Source organism: Centruroides sculpturatus, unplaced genomic scaffold, assembly GCF_000671375.1.
Source record: "Centruroides sculpturatus isolate CEXI.00-Female unplaced genomic scaffold, Cexi_2.0 scaffold430, whole genome shotgun sequence".
In the NCBI taxonomy this organism is placed as follows: Eukaryota; Metazoa; Arthropoda; class Arachnida; order Scorpiones; family Buthidae; genus Centruroides; species Centruroides sculpturatus.
The window spans coordinates 109023-135937 of NW_019384725.1; the positions used below are offsets into that span (position 1 = coordinate 109023).

At 28.9% G+C, this 26915-nt stretch overlaps 1 protein-coding gene across 1 annotated transcript; it reads left to right on the plus strand.

Annotated features, from left to right (window-relative positions):
* The first annotated feature begins 111 nt into the window (after nt 1-111).
* Nucleotides 112-26419, plus strand: LOC111628106 (dystroglycan-like). The gene is made up of 4 exons (XM_023371828.1): nt 112-223; nt 17741-18161; nt 18240-18384; nt 23048-26419. The coding sequence occupies exons 2-4, from the start codon at nt 17889-17891 to the stop codon at nt 25984-25986; spliced, it is 3357 nt and encodes a 1118-aa protein (XP_023227596.1). The 5' UTR covers nt 112-223; nt 17741-17888; the 3' UTR covers nt 25987-26419.
* The last annotated feature ends 496 nt before the right edge of the window (nt 26420-26915 follow it).

Consider the following 26915-nt stretch of genomic DNA (forward strand, 5'->3'; position numbering starts at 1 on the left):
TATTTATAAACGATTTTAAAGTATATAATTTTCGAATACTATAAATATATACGATAAGTATATTAACTTAAAAGAGTTTCGGATGCGAAATTCCAGGTGGCGTCTCGGCGTCGCCTTCATCCCATCCAAGATGGCGATATGATATAGCGGACGGGATCGTTTGCAATATCATAAAAAGGATCAACGGTGGATATAGTAAAGGAGTCGTTTCGAATGCTAATAGGTATTAAGATGCATGTTGATTTAAATGCATTGAATTTCATCGTGGTTGCTTTATTTGAGATTTTTATTTATAAATGTCAAATTATTTGATGCAACTATCTTTTACGAGTAATAAATAGATTCGGTTAGAATAGCATGTATATCGAAAGAAAATAAACAAAATACGAAACTAATACTGTAATTGTAATTTTAACCTACGCTCGTGACGTAATTTCAAACTACGGTCGTGAAGTAATTTCGATTATTTAAAATGTATATAAAATTTTTATTTAGCATTAATTTTAAACTTATAGATAGATCTTTTTAATATTAGTAATCTCATTTAATAGATTTTTATATATACGATTTAAAGATCATTCACAATTTTAATTTAAAGATTCGAAACTAATTTCTGCTTTAAAATAAAATATATTAGGAAATAAATTTTAAAAAGTGATATCAAAATTAATTTTTTAACAAATTTAATAATAATAATGTGAACTTCGTAAGTTTCTCTGAGCATCTTTTTTTTTTCTTCTTCTGTTGACTTTCCTCCTCATCAGACATCACGTTGTTATGGTAACGTGATGTTAACGTGAAGTTTTGAAATTGACACAAAAAATATTTTCAAAATTCTGCAAAAATGTATGAAAAATAATAAATAAAAAATATAAAAAATCGTTTAAATATTTTTAAAATATATTTTTTGACATAATATATATACAGTATATAATCATCATCATAGAAATTTGTAAAAAAAAAATTAAATTTTATATTAAAACCCAATTAATATTTATTAAATGCCCCATCTAATTTTCTTTGTTTTAATTATAAGCATCTGTTTTTTAAATCTTATATGATTTTGTTTAGTTCAGACTCCTATTCTTCTTCTTTGTCTTTTCCCATGTTTATATGGGGTTGGCATTTCCTTCTTTAATGTGTTTGCTTCCTCCATTTCTTCCTATCGAGGGCTTCTCTCTTAAGTTCCCTCTGATTCGAGTCTTCCTCTGCCTTGTCTTTCCCGATGCAGCCTTGGTCTTCCTCTCTTCCTTCCTTTTGCTCCCAGTTTTCCAACCCTCTTTCTGACATGATCTTCACTACTTCACTCTATGTGACCAAACCATTTCGACCTGTATTCTTGCATCTTCCTGCTTGAGGGACCTACCTTAATATAAACTTGTTTGGACTCCTATTATATATTATTATTCAGAAATTAACATGTTAACTGCCATCCGCCGTGCCGATGAATGTAAATATTTCTTTAAAGTCTATGAAAGAAATTAGAAAAATTGTCATTGTGGAAGAAAAATTGTCATATTGAAATGCTATAATAATTTTTTTTTATGGTGCATATTTTCAAAATTACTGGATATGTTAACAGTAAATGCCATTAGCAAGAATTTGTTTTATGTTTTTTTAACATTACTCATTTATTAATGATTTGTACTATTTCTAAAAATATTTTTGTCCTATTTTATATTTCATTTGTTATGTCTATCAAAGTTTGAAATGATTTCTTTTATTTTTAATTATGATGAATTTTTTAAGCATCGTATGACGCAAATTTGATGAAATAAATATGTATTTAATGTGCTGCTGTTAATTAACTTTATTTTTTATCATGTTTAGATAACAATGCTTGTTAATTAACAAAAATTGAATATTAAATTATTGTTAATGTAAGTAGATAATATTATTTCTAACATTTATATCTAAAATCAAAAGTTTAAATATTATCGGCTTTCAATCTGGTATTAAATGTTATTAAATAAAAATCATATTTATAAGACAATTTTCTGAACAAATTCTTTTAACAGTTTACTATATGTTTTTTGTCATTTGTTAACATTAAAAAATTTTTCACAAATATGGATAAAATACAGAAGTTTGTATAGAAATTTTTAAATTTTAATGTTCAAAGTACAGTTCATTGAAATTTAAAAATTTTGTGTTTAATTTGTTGTTAAATTTATGTTAAATAAACATTAAAATTTTAATTTAAAATAATTTGTGTTGACTTATTTTTAACTTTTTCTTATAAATGTTTTTAATAAGGGATCAAATATTAAATCTCTTTTTGAATAAATATATAAAAAAAATTGTATTTTGTTTTATTCATAATATTGTTTTTTATTTATTTAGATAACAGATTGATATTACTTATAAAATAACATGCAAATTCTACAATCTTTAGTTTACTTCAAATTTATTCATTATGTTTTGATATTATCATCTAATGTTATTATGATGATACATTAAAGTGCAAACATATTTGTTGACTTTGTTCTCTGAAGATGGAGGTAAACTTTGTAAACATTCAAATTAAAAATATTTAGTTTCTTGTTTAAGCAGTATAACAATTTTGTTAATTATTAAAGGAGTATTGTCATAAGAAAAAGATATACTTGCATTTCAATTGTTCTAACATCTTTTCATTTTCAATACTGTTATGAATCAACTATACTTGCATTTTCTTTTGCTTTTATCCTGTTTTTACATTCTGTGCAAGCACAATTCTATAATGTTGCCATGTTTTCTGACATACTGTTCTATGTGCGATATATTCCTTCTTAGAAAACAAATGAAAGAAATTTTAGGAGTTGATATATCTTAAAAATTACTCATAGTAAAAATAAATTATAAAAATTAAGACAGTTTGCAGTTTTCACTTTAAAACATTCATTTTTCATGCATAATTTGTTTCATGCTATAAACAATATATAATAATTTGTATTATTTCCTATTTAAGATTCAAATAACTTTTTAACTATTGAAAAAAGCCATCTATAAAGTCATTGAAATGATTTTTTTTTTAATTATACATTACTGATTTAATTTTTAACATCTTCCATTCTGAATTTGTTTTATTTCTAGAAGATACTGAATACAAACAGATTCAGTAAGTGGTTTTTTAATATATATATATTAAAACATAATTTGCAATTATAGTTTATTGACACAAAATTTATTTGGAAGAAATTTGCAAAAGTTGCAAACTAATTAGATTTAAATATTTTAATGTTTTAATGTAAAGAATCAATTCCTATAAATTTTTGTTCATAAAATCTATTTTTTAGAAATTGAACATTTATATAAGTGCCCTTTTTATAAAAAAAATTACTGGTATGCACACATGATGACTGAACATAGAATTGTTTTCACTGAGTAACTGCCAATACTAGTACTAGCTATCAATACTTTTTACTCAATCTGCCAATATGGCAAACCAGTGCATTCCAGCTGAAAAATAGCCTTCATATATATTATGCTGGAAATGAACATATGAAAAAAATCAAGAATATTAAAAAAATTATGATTGATAAATATTTATTGAAAACTAATTTATGTTTGTTTATTACAGAATATTTTTATGATTGAAGAGAAATCATGCATTTTATATTAAATAAATAGTAATTAAATATGTATTATATTTATTTTTATTCATTTCTTAAATTCAACTATCAAAGGTGATGAATTAAATTTTTTTGGTTTTAATTTAAGTGTCCGTTTTTTTTTTAAGAAATCTACCATTTGATTACTTTTTTGCATAGATTACTTTGATTACTTTCAGCATTGAATAATCTTTTTTATTGATAAATGATATTAAATGAACTTTGTAAAATTAGTATTATTTTTTTTTAATAAATGGAAATTCTGCTCCATAAAAATATTTAAGCTTTTTTCATTTCCTCAAGCAATCAAGTAGAATTATATTGAATTTATCTAATTCTTTAAAGAAATTTATTATTATTAAAACATTATAAAATAATTATATCAACTCTCCTTAATTGCTTCATTGATTTACATTTATGTTAAATGGCATGTCATTTAAAAGTAATTCTTTTATGAAAATTATAACTTTTGTTATGCGCAATTAAAAAGTCAAATAAGTGGAAGGAAATGTATTAATAAAAACTGAATGCTTTATTTTGTTATAGCTATTAATATTTGTCAACCTGTTTTATACTGATTTTTCATATAATTAAGAGATCATTCTTTTAATTTAATATTAAATTTGAAACAATTTATTGCTAATTTCTAATAAAATATATAATATTTACCCTTACATATTATAATTAATATAATTACTGAAGTATATCATTGTATATCGTGTATCATATAATGTAAATTATATGACTAATCTTATTTTGTCTATAATAACAGTTAATTTTTATATATATAGGTGTGTGTTCTTTAATTATGAACTTAATTCATTGTTTAAATACTGAAACATTGACAATTATTATTAAATATAGTAATTATTGTTAAATTAATATGAATTACTATATAAATATTATATTGTAAGTAATTCTATTGAAAAATTAGTTATTAAATATACATTTTAATATGTATTTCTAATGACTAATAAATTACTATATGTTGTGGTTCTAATGTTATTTTTAGTTGAATAATTAAAAACTAGATGAAGTAATGTTGTATTTTACAAGAATATAATTTTTTCTTTAATAGAAAATGTTGAAAAAACTATTTAGTATAATTTTGTTAAGTGGAGATTTGGGTTTAGTATAGAAAAATCATTAAATAATAATCCCATTAGTAAGTAGCAAATTATTTCATCCCATAAATAATTCAGCATAATAGACATGAATTATCTTAATCATTAATAAAATTAATTGTTATTTTAAGGAACTGCTTCTGTGATTTATGATTGCTTTATCCATGATATACATTCTGTCAGGCAGTGATGATGATGATGATGATGATAGTTTTATTTATTTTATTATCAAGAAATAATTTAAAATAAATTGTTAATAATCATCATGATTTGATTTCAAATAATCAGAAATTTCATTTAAGTTTAATTTATATTTCAGAACTATGAAATCAATAATTATAGTCAATTTAATAAATTTTTAAATGCTTTTATTTAACTTGCTTTGTATCTTATCCTCAAATCATTTAACTCAAATTTCATCCACTTTTAATTAAGATAGAAGGCTGAAACCTTGATGACATACCTAAATGTAAGAGCTTTTAATGATGCTTTAGGAAGGTGGCCCCATTCCAAAACCCAATAAACAATGAAATGTAGAATTTAATCATGTGTTTATATAAATGCATTGTAATGGTGTATATGGTGGGGTGGGATGGGCTATCTTAACTACTCCCACCTCCATCTCAATAAACATGACCAATAAGTAGATTTTTTTAATTTTAATATATTAAAATTATTTAATACATTTTGATTTACTTTTTATTGCTATGTCCTCTGTCACAGTATGTTAGAATTTGATTATTACAATTACTTTCTAGGTGATAACATCTATAATATGCTGAATTGGAAATCCACATGCTTTTAGTATTATTACAACCTTTGTTACTAATGATAATATCAAACATAAAATATATTTTTTATATAAGATAAGTATTGATGTTGAGGATAAAAAGAGAAGTGCAATCTATCATCTCATTTCTCTTAGTTTATAAAAGAGAGTTCTTTACAGTCTGAACAAAACATTAAATTTAAAAATTACATACTTTTTACCAATATTTCTCATCAAGATTGATCATAAAATTCAAGCAATAGAACAGACAATTTAAATTCTAATTTAAAAGTTGTTGAATAATCAATACATTTTTAAATTATTAAAAAATAGTTTATGGAAAATACTTTAGAATTTTTTTTTACTGGTTTGCATTTATAAGATTCAAAATTATGTTTTATACAGTGTATTAACCACTTATTATCCAGATTATATTCTTATTTATCATTTTGGAACTGGGCTTTTATGATGGCACTATAATACATAGAATAATAATAATAATTGTTTAAGGATTTAGGAAAAAAAATATCAGTTAACAAAGTTTCAAGAACATGATATTGGGATTAGTTGGGGATTATTCTCATTTTGGAGTTTACAATATGGTAATTATATGTTGTTATAATATTAACTACACTTTTATTTTTAATTGAAAAAGATTTAATTTGTTGAGTTTAAACAATATATTCAAACTAGATTTGAATAAAAACTTTAAACCAAATCTTAAAATCTTTAATAAGACAATTCTAATAGATATAGAGGCAAGAAGATATTTCAAGACTTCAAATGCCTATCAATGGTTAAATAATTTAGAATATTTCAAATATTTTTTTAATTATGTTCATTTTAATAATAAATATTTTTACTTATTGAATTTGAAACTAAACAAAATATATCACATGCTTAATATCAAAGATTAATTTTATCATTTTAATATCATGTTATAACTATTGTATAATATTGTCAAAAATAAAACATCATATATTGGCCAATATTTAGAGTTAATATAGCAAAGAAATCATTAATAATGTATTTGTAATTTTATTATATTAATGACTCTATTCATTGAAATGTGTGGCACATTTCAATGAATTTTGTTTTAAAATTCGTTAAATTTTTGTTTTAAAATTCGTTCTATTGGTGAGGATAAACTTCTGATTGTCAATCTTCTGACAATATTTTAAAAATTTTAAATTTTGATGGGTGGGACAATTAATTAATGTGACAAAATAATTTTTTTTTAATTAATCTAATAATTATAATTTTCTGTTTATAATAATAATTTAAAAAATTTTGTTTTCAAGAAATCTTATACTAATATGAAACAGTTTTATTTAGTGATGACAACTGACCTTTTGTACATTTCCAGCAGTGACAGCATTGTAAAAGAAAATACAAATGTTTTTGGTTATATTCAGGGACCAGAATAAAAAAACAGATTGTCTGTTTTAAAATATTTTGGTTTCAGAACTTTATTTATTAAAAATTGTTCCAAATTCAAAAATTTCAGCTGAAACAAAGAAAGTCTTTAATAAAAGCCTGATGCTGGCTCCTGAATGTGGCTGAAACATTTGCATTTTCTTTTATTATTCTGTCACTGCTGGAAATGTATGAAAGGTAAGTTTTTCATCATGTATTTGGTAGTTTTAGCTTTAAGAATAATTTTATTTTATAGTTTTACTAGCAGACCCCGCCACGCGTTGTTGTGGCTCAAAATGTATCTATTATAAATTTATAACACTTGCCCGTGGGGGGGATATTCGAAAAATTTCTTGTTAGTGTACATTCTGTTGACGCACCCTATTAAAATGCAATCAAAAATGCAAAAACCCGCATTTAAAATAGTATAAATAGAAGCAGAGTTCTTTACTGTAAGCGTTAATCTTAACCATCTCCCTTCAGTGGGGTTGAATTTCGACATGAATATTATATAAATACACGTGCATATTCGAATGCAGCGTTGTGTCAAAATTTCAAAGGAATCGGTAGGAACAAACGAACATTACATTTTTATTTATATAAATAGATAGATGATCTGCTTTAGTTCATTTTCACAGAAAAGTGTAATGCCTCACAGAAAAGCAAACTTAGGGTGTCGTACTCGTAGTGCTATCTGTTGGACATAAAAGCCTTAACCTAGATTATATCTTTTAATTTATATGAATGTTTAATGGAATAATATATAGCCTATGTCCACCCTGAGGTTCCATTCTAAATATTGGTGAAAGAATTTTTGAAATCGGATGAGTAGTTCTGGAGATTACCTGCTGCATACAAACTTACATACAAACATTACCTCTTTATAATATTAGTATAGATTACTTACATAAAAAAACTACAATAATAAAACTACTAAAGTATTAGCATTTCAGTTATGTAATCCTATCATTAATTTTACTGTTTGGAATTTTGGAATATGTTATATTATTCATGTCTAAATAAGCAATTATCTGTAACCAGCATTAATTTTCTTATAAATGAACGTTTTCTTCTGTCTTTAATAGTCATCATCAGGTTTCTATGCTTCGGAATGTTTGTAAAAGAACATATCTTCCAAAAATTTAAAAATTGCACACCTTGAAGATATGGGCATGCTCAATGTAGCTCTTTATTTATTGAATTCTACACCAGTAATATCATGAGGATTATGTTTATTCATGTCTACAGTATTTGCTGATGCTTTCAACTAAAAGAATGGTTTGGATAATTTTCCTTTCAATGAGTGATCTTTATTATCTGCATAAAATTCTTACTTTCAGGTAGCCAACTTTATATGGTTTTGAAATGTTGTTTGATACATTAAAAATGTTATGGCTTGTGCATGTTAAGAAGCTAAAACTGTCCTAAAACAGGATGAAAACATTCCTTCATGAAAAATTTAAACAGTTGGCTACCTGAAAGTAAGCATTTTATGCAGATAATAATATAAATACAGAAACACATGAGGTAATATTTGAGTGATCTTCATTTGAGGTAATTGAATCCCTAAATCAAAAAATTTAGCTTAAAGTAAGCCAAACAACTACTGGATAACATCGGGCTACTTTTCCACAATTATGTTTAATTAATTTTTAAATAATTTGTCCTAGAGGAAGGCGTTAAGCAGCAGCTCTTATTAAATTTAATAATTATAATTAAATAAAATAATTTGCTCCAGGCCGATTCTTTTCTTCCAGAAAATTCTACATTATTTAATTATAATTATTACATTTAATAAGAGATGGCACCTAATGCCTCCCACTAGGAAAAATTATTTAGAAATTAATTAAATATGATTGCAGAAAAAGCCAAACAACTATCCAGTAGTTCTTTGGTTTATTTCAATTATATTGGATTTAAAGATGTTTGTATAACTGTAAGATGTTATTAGCGTAAGCTGCTTAAGGAGTTTGAAAATTTATTTAGATTTTTAAGATTCTTTGGTGAGAACATTTATATTCAGAAACTTAGTAAAAGATTATATGGTGTAATGTTCTTAAACAGAATCCAAGCTGGGATAATGTTTAAATACTTGAAAAAACACATCTTTAAATACAATTCTGGTCTCATTTTTCATTTTCACAAATGGCTCCTTTGATAAGTCTGCTTCAGTTCTGTTAATGTTCTACATTGGAATGTCTGCTTATGTAATGGCATGTCTTCTAAGATATGTTAATTATTTTTAAATGTTGAAAACAATATAATGGTGTTTTCTGTGGCTATGTATTTTCTAGTCCAGTGATAGTTTATGTTGTGACTTCATATTTGTAAAATTATTTCTTGCATATCCCTAGTAGAGTGTTCTTATTTGGATTCACATAAAATGATCTCCAGGTAACAGATGAGGTTTCAGTATTTTTGATTTATGCAAACTCGTAGAGACTTTATAAAACCTCTTGGGATGATTTGATGTAATTTGAGACAAAGAATTTGATAATGCAGGACATTTTCAAATGACATGAGAATATTTACCTAATAGAGACCATACTTTGAAAATAAAAGTACAAACAAGATCTCAGATATTCTAAAATCTTCGGGATTGTTCCAATTCTCATATTTTGAATTGAGATAATTATTGTGCAATGAATATTTCTTATATAATTTGTTATTGTGAGATCCCAGTTTTGACTTTTATTGTGAGTGCCATGGAAAATTTTTTGTTCTATCTCTAAGTTTATACTTATAGAATAAATTAAACAACAAACTTAACAGATATATAGTGTGTACAGTGGTACCTCGGTATACGTCTGCTTTAGAATATGTCCAATTCAGAATACGTCCTGTTTGGATGAAACAAATTTTGCTCGGTATATGACTTAATTCAATTATACGCGCCATCTATGAACAAGTAGCACTATTGGTGTATTAGACCAGACTAGACGTTCGCGGTGCCATGGTTTATAACTTTGTTAATTAATTAAATTTCTTCTGATTTTAATTTGTAAGTAAAATTTTATAATTTGTATTAATCATGAATTGCAAAAAGGCAACAGAAAAATAAAAGAAATGACTAAAATCACAATGGAACTGAAAAAAGAGATTGTTGAGAAATATGAAGGTGGCATGCGTGTTCAAGATTTAACTATTTCATACCGTATTCTGAGAATAATGATATCGACAATTGTGAAAAATAAAGACATTATTAAATCTGCTAACGTTGCGAAAGGGTTAAATCAATTTCTAAACATAGATCGAAGACATTAGATCATGTTGAGAAATTGCTTTTGCTTTGGAATATTGAAAAACAGTGTGCTGGCAACAGCGTATCAGAAGCAATTATTTGCGAGAAAGCTAAAAAGATACATGCTGATCTCGTGAAAAATCAAGCAGGAACTAGCCAGGAAAGCGAGGTGTTTAAAGCCAGCCATTTTGTTTTTACATGAGAACGGATTAATCATTTTTACATTACTTCTTATGGGAAAGGTTGGTTTGGTATACGTCCTATTCGGTATAAGTCCAAACACCAGGAACGGATTAAGGTCATATACTGAGGTTCCACTGTATTATCATGGGAAGAGTGAATACTTATCAAAGTATGATGCATCACAATGTCTATGAGTTGAGTTATTTGAAGAAATCAGCTTATGTCATGTCTGCATTTAGACAAGATATTACTTAAATGTAGCATACTGTTTTTGATCCAAGTGATAGGAAAGAAAAAAACTCAGAGGATAATGGGAAGGGCTGGTGTGGAAGGTTAGTTCTCTGAAAGGAAGATAGCAGGCTGTGACCATGCAGAAAGGATGGACTTGTTCAGCAATCTAAAAAAATTGACTCTTAATTGGATTTGTTACAGATTTGCTCTTAGATGGTTTCTATATATAATTGATGTAACTCACTCTGTATTATGTTCAAATAATAACCATAAAATGTATGTTTTTGTTTTCTTAATAAATAAATTTTATTATTAAACCGAGTGTAGTCACTTTCCATCTGGATCTATGCAATGTAACACCTTTTCATCAAGTATCAGAAAAGTAAGTAGTTGGCAGAAAGATCATTCATTGCTCAAAGACTATTATTATTTGGGAGAATTATTCTTTTTGTTCAAATAATGAACTGATACAAAACTAGTACCTCAGCATGTTAGAGCTATCAAGCTTGTGATAAAGAAAGATCTTGATCTTGTTTCTAAGAAATAATAATAGCTACCTAATGACACTTTTAGCATTTTTTTTTTTCTTTCAGTGAAATTCAGCTTCACCTGGACACAATATGACAGCCATGTAAAACTTCACATGTTCATAATTTTTTATTAGTATATCTTTTCAAAAAAACATTTCAGATAAATGTTTATTTTTATGCAGAATCAGAATATGCAATAAAAAATGAGAGTTCTTGTTTAAGAAAATGAAGTTGACCTCATTTTCACTGATTTTAGTGCTATTTATGATGAAACTGAAACTGATAGCCCTATCTTGTGGACAGACTCCTTGAAGTCTGACAATAATTTTTTGTAGGATGCATATTTTTCAAGTTATTGCACAGGATTTATTAAATAGTCAGCCATGTATATTCAGTATTTCAGAATGGCCAAAATTGATCACATATATTGGACCATCAACAATAAAAATTATTTCTGATTCATTATAAACCATCCTGATACACACTGTTTTCACTCTACCACATGACTTTTACAATTTCAAACCCACAAAGGCAAATTGACCCAACAATTAAAAACACTTCTCAGCAAGTATTGGTTGTTTATGAGTCTGTTTGCCTTTGTGGTTTAAGATTGTAAAAGTCATGTGGTAGAGTGAAAACAGTGTTTATCAGGTTGGCTTCTAATGAATCAGAAATGACTTTTACTGTTGATGTTCCAATATACAGGGCGATTATAATTAAAGTTCCACGTTGAAATGACCATAAAATGAAAACTACTGGACAGAATGTTATCAAACTTGGTAATAGTGTACAGGACATCATGGGATTTTATTTCCTACAAAAAAGAAAGTTCTAAAACTTGCCACCAACGGAAAATGGCGCTGTCTGCAATATTGTTAAACGAAATAAGACACAAAGACATCATTGAAAATGTTTTTAATCGGTTTTAAAATGCATTACAGAGTATGTTCAATGTGGTGTCCACCAGTTTTGATAAGCAAGTTACATTGCATTACTGTGTTCTCAACAGTAGCTCTTAGCATATTACTTTCTTCCTGCCGTAAACCATTGTGATTTCGCATAACCCCACAAACAGTTTCGTTTTAAAACCGATGGAACATTCCTGGACAGATGTGCCACTTGCTCTCAGAGTAGTGTTTTGATAACTGCATGATAGAATAACGTGACCCTGTTCTATGGTCACCAGATTTTGACCCCTCTGAATTTTTTCCTATGGGATCATCTAAATTATTGATGTATGATGCATACCCAACAGTACTATGAGATGTTGGTGAACTGGAGAGACACATGACACCAGGAATGCCAAATGCCATGCTCAACTGTTTGTCTTTGTACTGTTGCTAAAGCAATTGTCTTAAACATGTTCTCTAACAAAATACAGTTCATATTTTTGTATCAATTTCTGCAATGTTGTCTTTATTCTGTACATTCAGAGATGATTTGTATGTTATATTATGCTAAATCATCTTATATTGATTCCCTTTGGTTATTTTAGTACTGGAACAAGCATGCTCCAAATGCAATGCTGGAAAGATCTCTTTTGTCCTTGGACATATGTTTAAGTGGACACCTTGAATAGAACTATATTTGATACTTATTATATAGGAATTCCCCAGTTAGAGCAGTTAATGTGTTCCAGCAAATGACAATTTAATTGAAAATATTTTTTTTAACTTAAAAGATAATTAGAACTAACTTAACAGGCCATTAAATTCATAAGAAATAAAATATGATGAAATTAAAAGATTTTATTACACCTAAATTTTTAAATGTTAGAATAATTTTTCTCTTTTAATAAAATGTTTGGATTTTCCTCCCTCATCCTCTTCACAAAGCTTCCAATAGCACTGAATTACATTTCAAATGTTCTTTTGCGTAAATGTTACATTCTTCATTTAGGTTGTTATTTAAGATTATTCCAAAGTGAATTTTTTAAAACTATACACAAAATAAGTTTAAATTGTTCTGAACCAAAATGCAGTGGATAAATAGTGAATGGTGACCTATTGTTTGAAAAAATTGGCAAAATGACCAGCAGCACTCAATCTAAATTGACAACATGATTGCCTGCGGTATATAGTACAACACTTTTTGCTTTAAAGTTTTTTTTATCTCTAAATAGATACTTATGTGCAAGTACAAATTTCTTTGCACTTTTCTAAAGGCATATGCAATTCATATTAAAAATATATTTTAATAAAAAATTAATATAAAACATTTAAAATGATGTTTATTGTCTGTATATGTTATTTACATTTATAATTTTTTAAAATTTATTTTTAAAAGTATAATTATAAAGTTTCTTATACATATTAACTTAGGCTAGCAGTGACTGCATTATAATGAATCATTATGCATTAATTGATTCTTCTGATGCATATTATAAACCCTACTATAGTGAATCCTGTACTATGTGAGGTATTCCTGTAGTTATAACAATAGATATTTTATCTTCCATAACTGTTTAACTTGCATTAATTAATTACACAGGTCTGCAAAAAAAATTTTTTTCCAGCTGCATGGAATATTTTTGGTGAATTATGTTTTAAAGATTGCAGATTCTAGAAATAACTTCCATTACATCCCATCACGTAAAGGTTTTTTGCAAAATAAAAACAAATTTTTGATAAAAACTCTTATTTATTACAATGAACTAAATATATATTTTCTTACAACTAATCAACAAATTGTTTCTGATATTTATACACAATTTTAGGTCTACTCTTTTTTTTAATGAAACCTTTTCTTCTTCTTTTTGATGCTTCTCCAAACTTGTTTCTGATTTCTTTCTCTGGTTTCTTGATTGAGCATCCAACAGTAATCAGCTAACATATTGACATCCCATTTTCCTTGGTAACGTCTCTCAATATCATGGACATCCGGTGAAATCTTTCACCCTGTTCTTCATCGTAGGCTCCCAAGTTTTCGGGAAAATAGTCAATATGGGAGTGTAAGAAATGAACTTTTAAGCTCATCTTGCATCCTTGAGTGTCATACATTGCTGCCAGCATGCATTGTACAATGGTTTTGTAGTCAGGGTATTAGTATTCCCCAAAAACTTATGCACTGTATTCTTGTAAGAGTCCCATGCTTCTTTTTCCTTTTCTCCCATTGTTTCCAAAAATCTGCTTTGTCTTGATCTCCAAGTTTCAATTTGAAATATGCAAATTAAACTTTCTTCACAAACTCGCTTATTTCTTTGTTGACTTTTCACTGTGTATTCACCACAAATATAACAGAAGCTGTTGGGAGAAATTACACAACCTCTGCAAGCTATATTCCAGAAATAAAAATACAAGCACAGTAGCGTTCAAATGCTGGATATAAACTGAGTGTGGCATTAGATGGCCAGCGAGATACTGAACTTATTTAGCTTGTTGAAACATGATCTAATCCAACAACAGGTTGTTTATATTTATTCCTATTATCACAGGTAACATGTCGAAACATGCTCAACCTCACCAATAATATTACTCACTATCAACTTTTAACTTGTTTCTATACAATCATGCGACCTTCCTCCTAACGCTAAAACTACTTAACCCACCTGCCCCTACCACTACTCTCTTCAACCATTAACATTTTATTTATTTATTACCAAGTCCAGCTATAATTGATAGAATTAATGTGAGAAGTCTTCGTTTTAAGGCCATTTTTTAAATAAAAAAAATACTAAATTTTAAGTTAACTAGGAATTTTATGCTAAATACGAACAAAAACTTGAGTGTAACAAAAAAAATTGACAAGATGGAATTTTTTTAGTTTTTACCAAGTTGAAATCTATAAGAAAATGTATAAAAATCCTATGCAGTTTTTTACTTGCAGACCTGTGTTATATAATTCTTGAAATAAATTATTATTTTAAATGAATAGTAATTGTAATCTTTATTGTTTAAATGTTAGATAAACATTTGAATAAATGCAAGAGTTGAATTTTTATTCTAGCTATGTCGGCTATAATATTATGGTGTTAGCTAGTTTGTATGAAAATACACTGAATGATCACTGCATTAAGAAGACTGTGCCAACACCATCTCTAAAGTGGTAAAGGAATGTTCTGTAATTGCCACATTACCATTCACTGCAGTTGTGATGTGTTGACCTGTCACTTGCATAGTAGAAGGCAATAGTTGCCAATCATAGTCAACCAGGCCGATTTTGAGTGTGGATACATCATTGAGGTTCAGAGGGAGAATGTCAGTATTTCTGAACCGGCTGCACTCATTGGTGTTCTTATACTACCATATCCAGAGTGTACCATAAGTGGATAAATCGTGCATAAACAGCCACCAGAAGATGAAACAGCAGCTGGCCATGTGTGATCAATCCCAGAGGTGAGCATTGCATGTCAAGACTAGTATCTGAACAAAGACATGACACAATAGAACAGTATGCCTGACAGCACAACAGTAGACAAGGCAGACATGTTTTAACATTGACCATGTGATGTACTGAGGTTTGATAGCCATTGACCTTCATCTGTTGACCATGTGTCATCTCAAACAACACTTTACATGGACAAAGAAAAGGTGTCATTAGACCTTGCACATGTGGAAAAAGGTCATCTGGAAGGATGAGTTCTGTTTCATGCTTAACAATGCTGATGGCCAGGTCTGAACTTGGCTTAGACAGCATGAAGCTGTATCTCCTGCTTGTACAGTTGGGATTCTACAAGCTGGTGGGGTGGTATCATCGTTTGGGGTGTTCTTTTGGGAAGGCCTGAAAAATCAAGCCAGGATGTGGCACCAGCAGATGCCACATCCATTGGTTATCATCTCACAATTCTTGAATTGTGAACAATACAGGCATCTGCTGGTAATGTGGCTATGTTTCCTTATAATAATGCCATGTTTTAAAATGATAATGCACTGTGCCAGTGGGTGAGACTCATTCAGAAATGTTGGAGGAACACAACAATGAATTCTACACATTTGCTTGGCCTCCAAACTCTTCAGACTACAGTCCTATTGAACATATTTGAGATACGTTGGAATGTTTGGCAAGGTAGTCACCCACTCCTTCATGAAACATACACCAACTGATAAAACTGCTTAAGCAAGCATGGATCCAGTTAAGAATAGATGTTTGAACTCCACTCCCAGTGTTTGCAATTCATGATTACCCAAAAAGGTGGACCAATCCTTTATTAAGCAGCTGTTCCTGATGCACTGATCTTTCAGTATAAAATCTGTAAAATTTAAACTGTGATACACTGAAAATTTACAAGATGTTGTTTATTAAATATATCTACTTTTGTTTACAAACTAATTAAATCTAAAATGATATAATTGAATTTTTTTTTATTCTTAAACACTATGTAGTGTAATAATTCAAACTCTTAGCATTTTATCATCTTTATTTAGTTCAGTTGATACATGTTTAAAATACACATTTCAGGCATAACATGCCCCTCTTCAGCCAACTTGGGATTCTTTATAAACTGGGTATCGTGGATGAATACATATTTATACAGCTTACACATTTTATTTTTGTTGTTTCCTTTTTGGGTGACAAAATTAAAAAATTGATGTACCATCAGTACAAGATTTTTTGCTTACTTTTTTATATCTGTATTCATTCATGGTTAAGATGCAATATGATATTAAATTTCAAATCAAATTCTATCTTTTACTGTTATATAAAAATTCATATTTACTAAATAAAACACAAATAGATATATCCTCATTAGCTTTACTTTATACTGTCATCTACCACTTTTGCTATGTAGTTCCATCATGGAACACTGTTTCAGATTATCAAAAATGATTGAAATAATCAAATTTATTTTTATTTATTTATTCAGACTGTTATAAAGCTTCATAACTTTCTGATAACTTGAAAAAAGCTATTATAGTGTTTTGGTATTATAAGATTTTATATAGATAAATAAATATTACTAAATTAACTTTAGGAAAATATTCTAGATTAATTTTCTTAAAATTAATCAAATGTTGGATTTATTAACATTATATTATCTGTTTTGAATATTTATGTTGTGTAATACAATGGTGCCTTGACTTACAAGTTCCATTTGTTCCATGACAAAACTCATAATTCAAATTACTCGTATGTTGAAACAAATTGAAATGCCATTAATCTGTTCCAGACCCCAAAACACCACAATTTTTTTGTAACATATTTTAAATAAGAAAATTATACTTATAAATAACAAATATTGTATAAAAACACAATAGAATGTACTGTAATAAATTGGTTTTGCGGATGTTGTGGCGTTCGCTGCATAGATAAAGAAAGAAAAGATGGAAAATTTGAGAAATGAGATAGAGTGGTGCTGCACACAACAGGCTAGTTACTTGACCATGTTTTTCTATAAGCTAGCGTGTAAGACATTGAAAGAATAATGAAAATGATGAAATTATGACAGTTTTCCATCTTTTTCTTAATCTATGGTTCGTTGCACCAACTAGTGGTGGGGTATCTGAAACTGGCTCGTAACCTGAATTTTAGCTCTCAACTCCAAGCAAAAAATTAGTGGAGAGACTGCTCATATCTTGAAAAACTCGTAAATTAGGACACTTGTAAGACAAGGTACCACTGTATTTCCTTCTTATTTGAACTCTAATTAGTCTTTCGTACAGAAAACTAAGAATTTTAAAATTAAATTTCTTTTTAATTTATTTTTTTTCTTTTAGAAAAAGAAAAATGACTTCTTCATATCAGTTAGTGAAGCCTACAATCACTTCATCAAAATTAGTATTAAATAATCTTTTATTAGGCTTTTATCTTTAAATTTAATAACTGCACATAATTGCTGAATATAATCATTTTAGAAATGTGATCATGGCTTCTAGCAAAGATCAGTCAGAAAATACTATGTCAGAAACATTAAGGATATGGAATGCAATAAAATTATTTCAGCTAATTTTAGGCATAATACTTTATACCAGCATATCAGGAAAAGTTCTTTCACAAGATCTTCAAATGATAGAAAAATTGTCTGGACAGGATGTTAAAAGGTTTTGGGGAGTTCCAGACACAGTTGCTGCAGTTGGTCGAATATTCAAATGTTCAATTCCACTTGATTCCTTTTCAGGACAGATAGAACATTTTGAGGTAAATATTTTACAAGTTAAGATCTATTGAATGTACTAACACTATTTATATTAATTGAATATAATTATTAATGTTAAGGTTTCTAAAGCTGGTGAGGATCGTCTTCCTCTCTGGTTGAATTTTGATCCAGTAAATAACACATTTTATGGAGTGCCAACTGAACAAGATTTAGGACAGCATTATATTAGTGTTAAAGCCTATGGTAACATCTATAATTCAAGCAGTAAGTATATTAAATATTTCAGTCTTTATAAAGTTCCAAACTTTTCCAAAATTTTTTTGTAACTTTAAGTAGAATAACTTCAAACATTGAATATTGATAATTATTATATAATGATAAATGTTGCATATATTTAAATTTAATAATGAAATAATAGAAAATCCATTATAAAAGTTCCATAAAGGGTCATCCATTAATTTTGTGTACAGTTTAAGGGGAGAATTACAAAAAGTATGTAATTGTATACAATGGGGATGATAAGCAGTTGAGGCATTGTCTGTATGTACTTTTTTAGTGGTATTAGTGATGTATGAATTTGCATTTTTAAGCCTACTTGTTAGGTAAATTATTGTTTAGAAAATATTTGCAGAATTTTTAAAGCCATTTCTCAGATGCTGGAGTCCAAGTCATGTTTTTCAGTTTTTCCATTATGCTTGTGAAGTGAACAGCTGTATGAAATACGAAAGGTAAATGACCTGTAAAGACCAAATATGAATCTTACTTCCAACATAAACCAAAAACGGTGCTTAATTCAACTTTTACGTCTTTTACTAACGTTTTCGAACCACTGGTTCTTCTTCAGGTGAAAAAACAGGCAAACTAATTTACATTCGATTGAGCTGATGTAAATTAATTTGCCCGTTTTTTCACCTGAAGAAGAACCAGTGGTTTGAAAATGTTAGTGAAAGATGTAAAAGTTGAATTAAGCACCGTTTTTGGTTTATGTTGGAAGTAAGTTTTATAAGTCGCAGTGTGTTGTGAATGTAATACAGTAGACCCCCCTATAACGCTTAGATACGTTCCATGCTAACCGAAAATTATGTTGTAGGAATGATTAAATACATGAGCCAATCGCAGCCCGATAGGTGGGAACTTTACGGACTAAGGCTGTTTAAAAGGTTTTCTTCTATAAAATTAACCGATTCTAGACTAATTCCACTCAACATTTCCAAAACACGTATAATTTTTTGGGAATAATCCGTATAAACTATGCTATAAACAAAAAATTATAGGATTACTTACCGAGTGTGTACCGTTCGACTACGCCGTTGCTTAAAGCTGGTTTTCATCGCGGAACAGCACATTAAACGGCGGCCGCGATTTCTAATAACGAATTTTTCGCATAAAAATAACTTGACCTTTGGAGACATCATTAATATAAATAATTTTTATGGCCGTTGAATAAGAAGTGTTTCTTTCACAAGAAATGTATAAAATTAGTGCTGTATTAGACTTACGGTACCTAATTTACATACTGTACAGACGATAATAAACTCAACTTACTAGCCTAAAATCTCCGTAGCGTGTTGCCAGGCGGCAGAAAGCATATATATAATTATAATAAAGTTACAATAAATTAAGTTAATATATAATTATATATACAGTACCTAATTTATATATAATTAATATATAATTATATGTACAGTACCTAATTTATATATAATTTATATATAATACTAAACAGACGATAGCAAACTCAATTTAGCCGCTCCGTAGCGTGGCGCAGGGTCAGAGGAAAGTAGTTCGGCTGCTCATTCACTATTGGTCCAGACTCTATCAATCTTCTCGCGAAACGACGTTATAGGAGGCACGTTATACGAAAATTGCTACAATTTTTTCGCTACGTTATAGGAACGTACGTTATAGGGGGGTCGACTGTATTGTCCAAATATGAATATTTTATTATTATTTTTTTGACACATCAATGAATGTTTTGGTGTTTTCTGTCCATTTTCTTTCTTTTTTCTGTAATCAGTCTGTCTTCATTTCCAAAGACAAAGCACGTTGGTTATCAAAGATCTTTTTCATCACTCATAGTTCATGACTTTTCATCAACCGTTTTTCCATCATAGCAGGTCTTTTTAATAGTCAATGTTTCAAATATCAAAATACAAAGAAATTGAGGAGGCTACCATCAGGACTCTTCACTGGGTTGTTATTGTTAATCATACTTAGTCTATCACTTGCCTTGTGTTTTTGGGTGCATACCTTAGTTTTTTTAGATGATGTGTGACATTGCCACATTGTAATAAGTGATAATTTTGTGCAATTTCAGTTTTAGCATATAGTTTCAGAAGATTTACTTTCACTTTTGGGTTAAAACCTTCCTAAAACAGTAGTCTGTGTTAATCTTCACTGTTTTTTGATACTTTAATGAGCAGTAGTGCTTGTCATCTGGACAGTGCACTGATGACATAAAATTTTTAAAAATTATCCTTGTCAATAACCCAATCTTCTGAGACATTTACTCTTAAGAACATAACATATCTTTCTCTTGCCATTTACATTGTGAATTCCAAATGTAGCTTCATCTAAGGAAATAATAAATTAGGACTTGTCTTGCTAATGTTTTCTTGGAGAGCTTTCTACATACAGTCTTGTGGTTTTGCATTTGTTGTGCATTTTGACTTTCTAGCAATATTTTTGTCCAGCTTAGAAAGTATATGATGAACTGTCTGGGATATCTTGATTTTCTTTGCCATCTTCCTATGGCTAGGTGAATTTTCCAGTTTCACATAAAATTCATTTTTGTTATGTCAATCTCTGTCTGTTATTGTTGAGACTTTAGCTTGCTGAACTTTGACAGACAGGTGAGAGGTCTTTACACTGTCTCAATTTTTTTCCATTTAAAATGTTATGAACTGCTGTTTTGGAAATAGCATGTCCTTCTGACTTTCTCTCCTGATCTCTCCACTAAGATGCTCTAGGTCAGTCCATCTTTGGAAGACCTAAAACTAACCTTTCAGATCTATTTTCTTAGGCATGGTAATTTATTTTCTTTGAAAATTCCATGAAACATTCAATAAGATATACCTATTCACTGTGCATATGTTTAAATTTGCCATGTCAATTGCATTTTTATGTCCATGACATATTTCAGCTTGGTCTTTATAGGATCATTCCCCTTTTGTATTAATGGTAAGTAAAATCTTCCCAACTTGTTATTATCAATGCTATTAATCACATACTCTGAACTGATTATGGTGTGCACATAAACAAAACAAAAACAAACATTTTCAAACTCCATCCAAGTTCTTCACCAGACTTCATAACAATTACCCAATGGATCTTTGTAAAAGCTTTTTGGAATAAAAATTTGAACAAGTGTTCAAATATAAGTTTGAAAAATTAAAAACCATGTTGTCAATTAACAGTTTGTTAAGTACCTGTAAGGCAACTGAATGTGCAGGTGCAACATGGTTTTTAATTTTTCAAACTTATATTCAAATACTTGTTCAAATTTTTATTCCAAAAAGTTTTTACAAAGATCCATCGGGTAATTATTACAAAGCCTGAAGAAGAACTTGGATGGAGTTTGAAAACGTTTGTTTTTGTTCTATGTGCACACTGTAATCAGTTTGGAGTATGTGATTAACTAAATCCCAGTGCGGGAGTGGTTGTTTATCAATGCTATTGAATAAATGAAAAAGTGATCACTTCTTTCACTCTACATTTGAAGCTAGCTTTGGATGCAGTTCAGGAAGTCTCTTTTTCAATGGCTGTAGTTGCTCTTGTTACTTTTACTAACCTGGAGGCTTGCTCAGAGGCCTGTAAATATAAAATAGTTTTGAATATATAATGTTTGGACAATAATATTTTTAAATTAATAAGAAATAAAATTACAGTATATTTAGTTTCATCTCAAAAGTTTATATTAAATATAAATTTATTTGTTGATGTAAGTAATAGAAACAGATAATATAGCAAGTCCTCAAACTTAAATGTTTTATTTAGTGTTTAACCGTGTAACACCTTCCATCACTGAGAATACTTTATTTAAACACAAACGTTTTCAGCCTAATGGAATAGGTAATCTTCAGGTGAACTGGCATTCAAACGTATTTCAGAATTGTAATAAATGGAACGTTCGATCATTATAAATTCAAATTTAAAACGAAAAATAGATAAATTAACAAATAAATAACAAAATAAATACACTAAATACATTGAAGCCATAACAATATAAATAATACTAATAAAATTTATTCTATTTCAATAACAATATAACAATATAAATAATAAAATAAAATGAAATAATTTTATTTTATTATTTATATTGTTATGGCTTCAATGTATTTAGTGTATTTATTTTGTTATTTATTTGTTAATTTATCTATTTTTTGTTTTAAATTTGAATTTATAATGATCGAATGTTCCATTTATTACAATTCTGAAATGCATTGGAATGCCAGTTCACCTGAAGATGACCTATTCCATTAGGTTGAAAATGTTTGTGTTTAAATAAAGTATTCTCAGCGATAGGTGTTAAATGTTTTATTTAGTGTTTAAAAGAAGCTGAGTTTGATATTTAATTACTTACACAGTTAATTTATTTTGAAGGTCTGTACACAAGTCAAATGGTGTTTAAATATTATGCATTTTTAACATCTATATCCATTTCAAAAGGTACTTAAAATTAAGTAGCCCTGCTCATGGAAAGAAGACTTTGAGAAAATAAAAGTTTTTAATTTTTCAAAGTTTTACCATCTATTATGTATATTCAAAATGACACTTAATAGATGGCAAAAGTGAAACTATTGAACTGCCTGTCTCTGAATCCACATGTCAGAGACTTACTGCATAGTTTAAGTTATGTAATTAATAAAATTTGAATGCAGTTAAAAATTAATTGTTATTAAAATAAGTTAATAATTTTCTATTGCAGTTCACTCTATAGCAGCCAAAGATGTATTTTCTATTGAAGTTTTGGATGAACCAATTGAAATGCTATCTCAGTCTAATGTGGAAATATTGAAATGTCCAACAGGACAATCTCCAACAATAGCTGCAATAGCATTTGATGCTAATATTGAAGACCTTAGTCCCACAAAAAGAATTAATCTCTTGACAAAAATGAGTGTTTTAATAAAATTTCCAGTAGATGCATTGAAATTAATCTCTGTAGGTCCAGATGATCAAGTTTTTGATGAATCTGCAATAATGGCTGGAGCTGGAAATGTAAAAATTCGTCAACATACAGGTGTTATTGTACAATGGCAAGTTGGCTGTTCTGGTAATATAAATCATGATCAATTAGTATATTTATCAGATATAGAAAAAACTGCAAAAAACGGATCATTATCAGATATTTTCAATCTTCCTATCATTGGATGGCATGTTTCTACACTTCATCCACATTTTTCAAGAGAAAAGCGGCAATTATGGTATACCCATGCTACTCCTGTTCTTGGAATCTTACCCACACAGTTAACACATATTACAGAAAAAATTGAAACAGAACCAACTGAAGAATCCATTATTCCAGAAACCCGCATTATTCCAACAATGGCATCTCCAATTTTTTCTTCTAATACCCACCATCACCGTCACCATCACAGTGATCGAAATAGAGGATATAATAGAGAAAAAGATATTTTACCCACCTCAGTTGTATCTACTGTTCATTTTCAACACATTTCTGCAAGTCCAGTTGCTATTGCAACACCTTTATTTGTCCCTGAAAAACCAACAAAATATATTGCCGTGTCTTCTGTTGATCCATATGGAAGAAATTATCCAAATGAATTTACTCCTATTGATACTTTAATGTCTTCTATGACAGTACCTATAAATAAAATAACTGAAACTGAAATTTTGCCATCCCGTACGTATATTATAACAACTGATCTGTTAACTTCAGAAATAAAGCCTACTAAAACTGAAATGACTACAGATTCAACAAAACGTCCACCTTCTATACCAAATTTTAAACCAACAATAAACAGCCGGATGAGAAAATTATCTATGGTTGCTGGTAAGGTATGGTCTTACAGAATACCAAGAGATACGTTTACAGATATGGAAGATGGAGACACTCGCAATTTGAAATTAATTTTTATGACTGCAGAACATACTGCAATTCCATCCTCTTCTTGGATTCAATTTGATCCAGAAAAACAAATGTTATATGCACTTCCTTTGGAAGAGAATATTGGAAAATATGAATTTATATTAGAAGCAATGGATAGTGAAGGAGCTTCAACTTTTGATAAATTAGAAATACATGTTTGGCAACATCAGTCTGCTCGAGCCGTCAATCATGAGTTTTCAATGACACTAAAATTTAATAAATGGGAATTTCCAATAGCTGTAGATTGGCAGATTGAAGTAGTCAGAAGATTAGCTAGCTTTTATAAAGATAAAAATGAATCATTTATCACAGTTCAGGTTGTTAACACAGATCCTTTTATGATTACATGGACAAATGATTCACTTCCTGCATATCCTTGTCCCAGAGAACAAATTTCTCAGCTTATGAGTAAATTATTTTCTGGTGGAAATGGAGAGGTATCTAGACATCTGAAAAAATCCATGGGACCAGAATTTAGAGTTCAAAACACAACTGTCAACTTTTTAGGTGTGTGTCAGACTCCTGCTTCAACTACATCTTCAACTCACACAAATTTTGGACCAATGTTACGTAATGCAATAGAACAAATAAATACCACAGTTGGTGAAATACTTCGGTTTAAAGTTCCTGATGATACTTTTTATGATTTTGAAGATGGTAGTACTAGATATTTATCTTTAACTTTCCTCAGGATAGATAATAAGCAGCCACCAAAATCATCTTGGGTTCAGTTCAATCCAAAATCACAAGAACTGTATGGTCTTCCATTTGAAAGCAATGCTGGAAGACATGAATTTCAAATGGTTGCTGTAGACAGTGACGGATTACAAGTAAATGATGCATTTGTTATCATAGTTCATCCAAGGCAATCAAAGAAAAGAAGTGTAGAGTTTAGTTTGCATTTAGATTTATCTTATGATGAATTTAGTCGAGATATAGCTAAAAAAGTGTTAGTTGCATGGAAACTGGCTAAATTATATGGTGATCCTGATCCCAGATATATTACTGTTAGCTCTATAAGTAAAGGTTCTGTTGTGTATGCTTGGACTAATAATACTTTACCTCATGATCCTTGTCCAAAAGAAAAAATTAGTCAACTAGTTAAATATTTATTTAATGAAAATGGTACTATATCTTCTCGACTTACAGAAGCACTACAACCTGAATTTAAAATTATTAAAGCAGATGCAATGCCCCTAGGTATTTGTCTAGATAAAGTAACACCAACTTCTGTGACAGTCACTCCACCACCCTCTACTGAAGAATCTCCTCCCATAGCTTCAGCTGATGATGATATTTATATTACTACCATCATACCAGCAGTTGTAATTGCTGTAATGTTGATTGTTGCTACAATGATTGCTTGTTTCCTGTATCGAAAGAAGAGGAAAGGTAAGATAACAACACAAGATAATAGCACATTTATTAGTAAAGGAATTCCAATAATATTTGCTGATGAATTAGAAGAAAAACCTGATCCTGCAAAAGCTCCCATAATTATGAAAGATGAGAAGCCACCATTATTAGCACCAGAATATCTTCGCTCATCCATTAGTAGTAGAGATTCAACACCACAAATGGAAAGACATGAACCTAGTCACATGCAAGATACAAATGCTGATCTCCACCCTGATCCAAATTCATCACCACCATATCAACCTCCTCCTCCATTTACTGCAAATCGTGACAATAAAAATTCTAGACCAAAAGCTACACCAACATATAGACAACCTCCACCATATGTGCCTCCTTAAGTGTTCTTGTCAGGGCAGTGGGTGCCTTTATTATTTTTATGTTTATAATCTCAAGTGCTTTCCTTTGAATTTAATTTACAGTGATATTATTTCATATTATAATGTTTGCCAAAAATATTATTATCTACATTCTTTTTATTTTATATATTTTACCAAGATGATATATAATGCTTTCCAGACAAGGTACTATCATCTTACCACCAATATTATTTATCACTGCCAATATTCATTTATTAAGTCATATTTATATTATTTATCTTTTATGTTGTAATTATACAGATGTGTGTGTGATTTTTATACATATATTTTATTAATTTTTAATGTTTTAAGATAAACTTATTTTATATTATTTTTTGATTTTATAATTTTTATTCTTATTCTTTTACTATAATTTTATTGTTTTTGGTAAGTTCGTGTACATTGTCTTGTCCCACAAAACTAATNCTTTGAATTTAGTTGATTGTAAGTATAATCTTTTGAAAAAAAAGGAACCTTCGAAATTAAATCCTGTTTTGGTTCCACATATTAGTGTGAATCTTTACTTTCCACCATAAATATTATAAAATCAAAAATCAGATCTCAACTTACTAATGCAGGGCTTAATCTTCTATTGTAGAAATGTGCTCTTGTATTCGTAGCCTCTTGCAAGTTTTGTTATAACAACTGTACCATTTTGTGACTATAGATTATAAATATTATTTTAAAATTTGTATGTGTTTCTTGATGTCGGTTCAAATAATGTGATGTTTTGTGAATGTTCCATATAGTACAAACTAGTACATGCTTTATGTGACTTACTAATATTATATATTGCAGTTACTTGCTATTAGAAATTGAATGAATGAATGAATATTTTAAGAACAAACGAGTGCAATTGAAATGGTCTTGTGTGTATTAAAATTTGATTATGTCAGTATTAATTATATCTT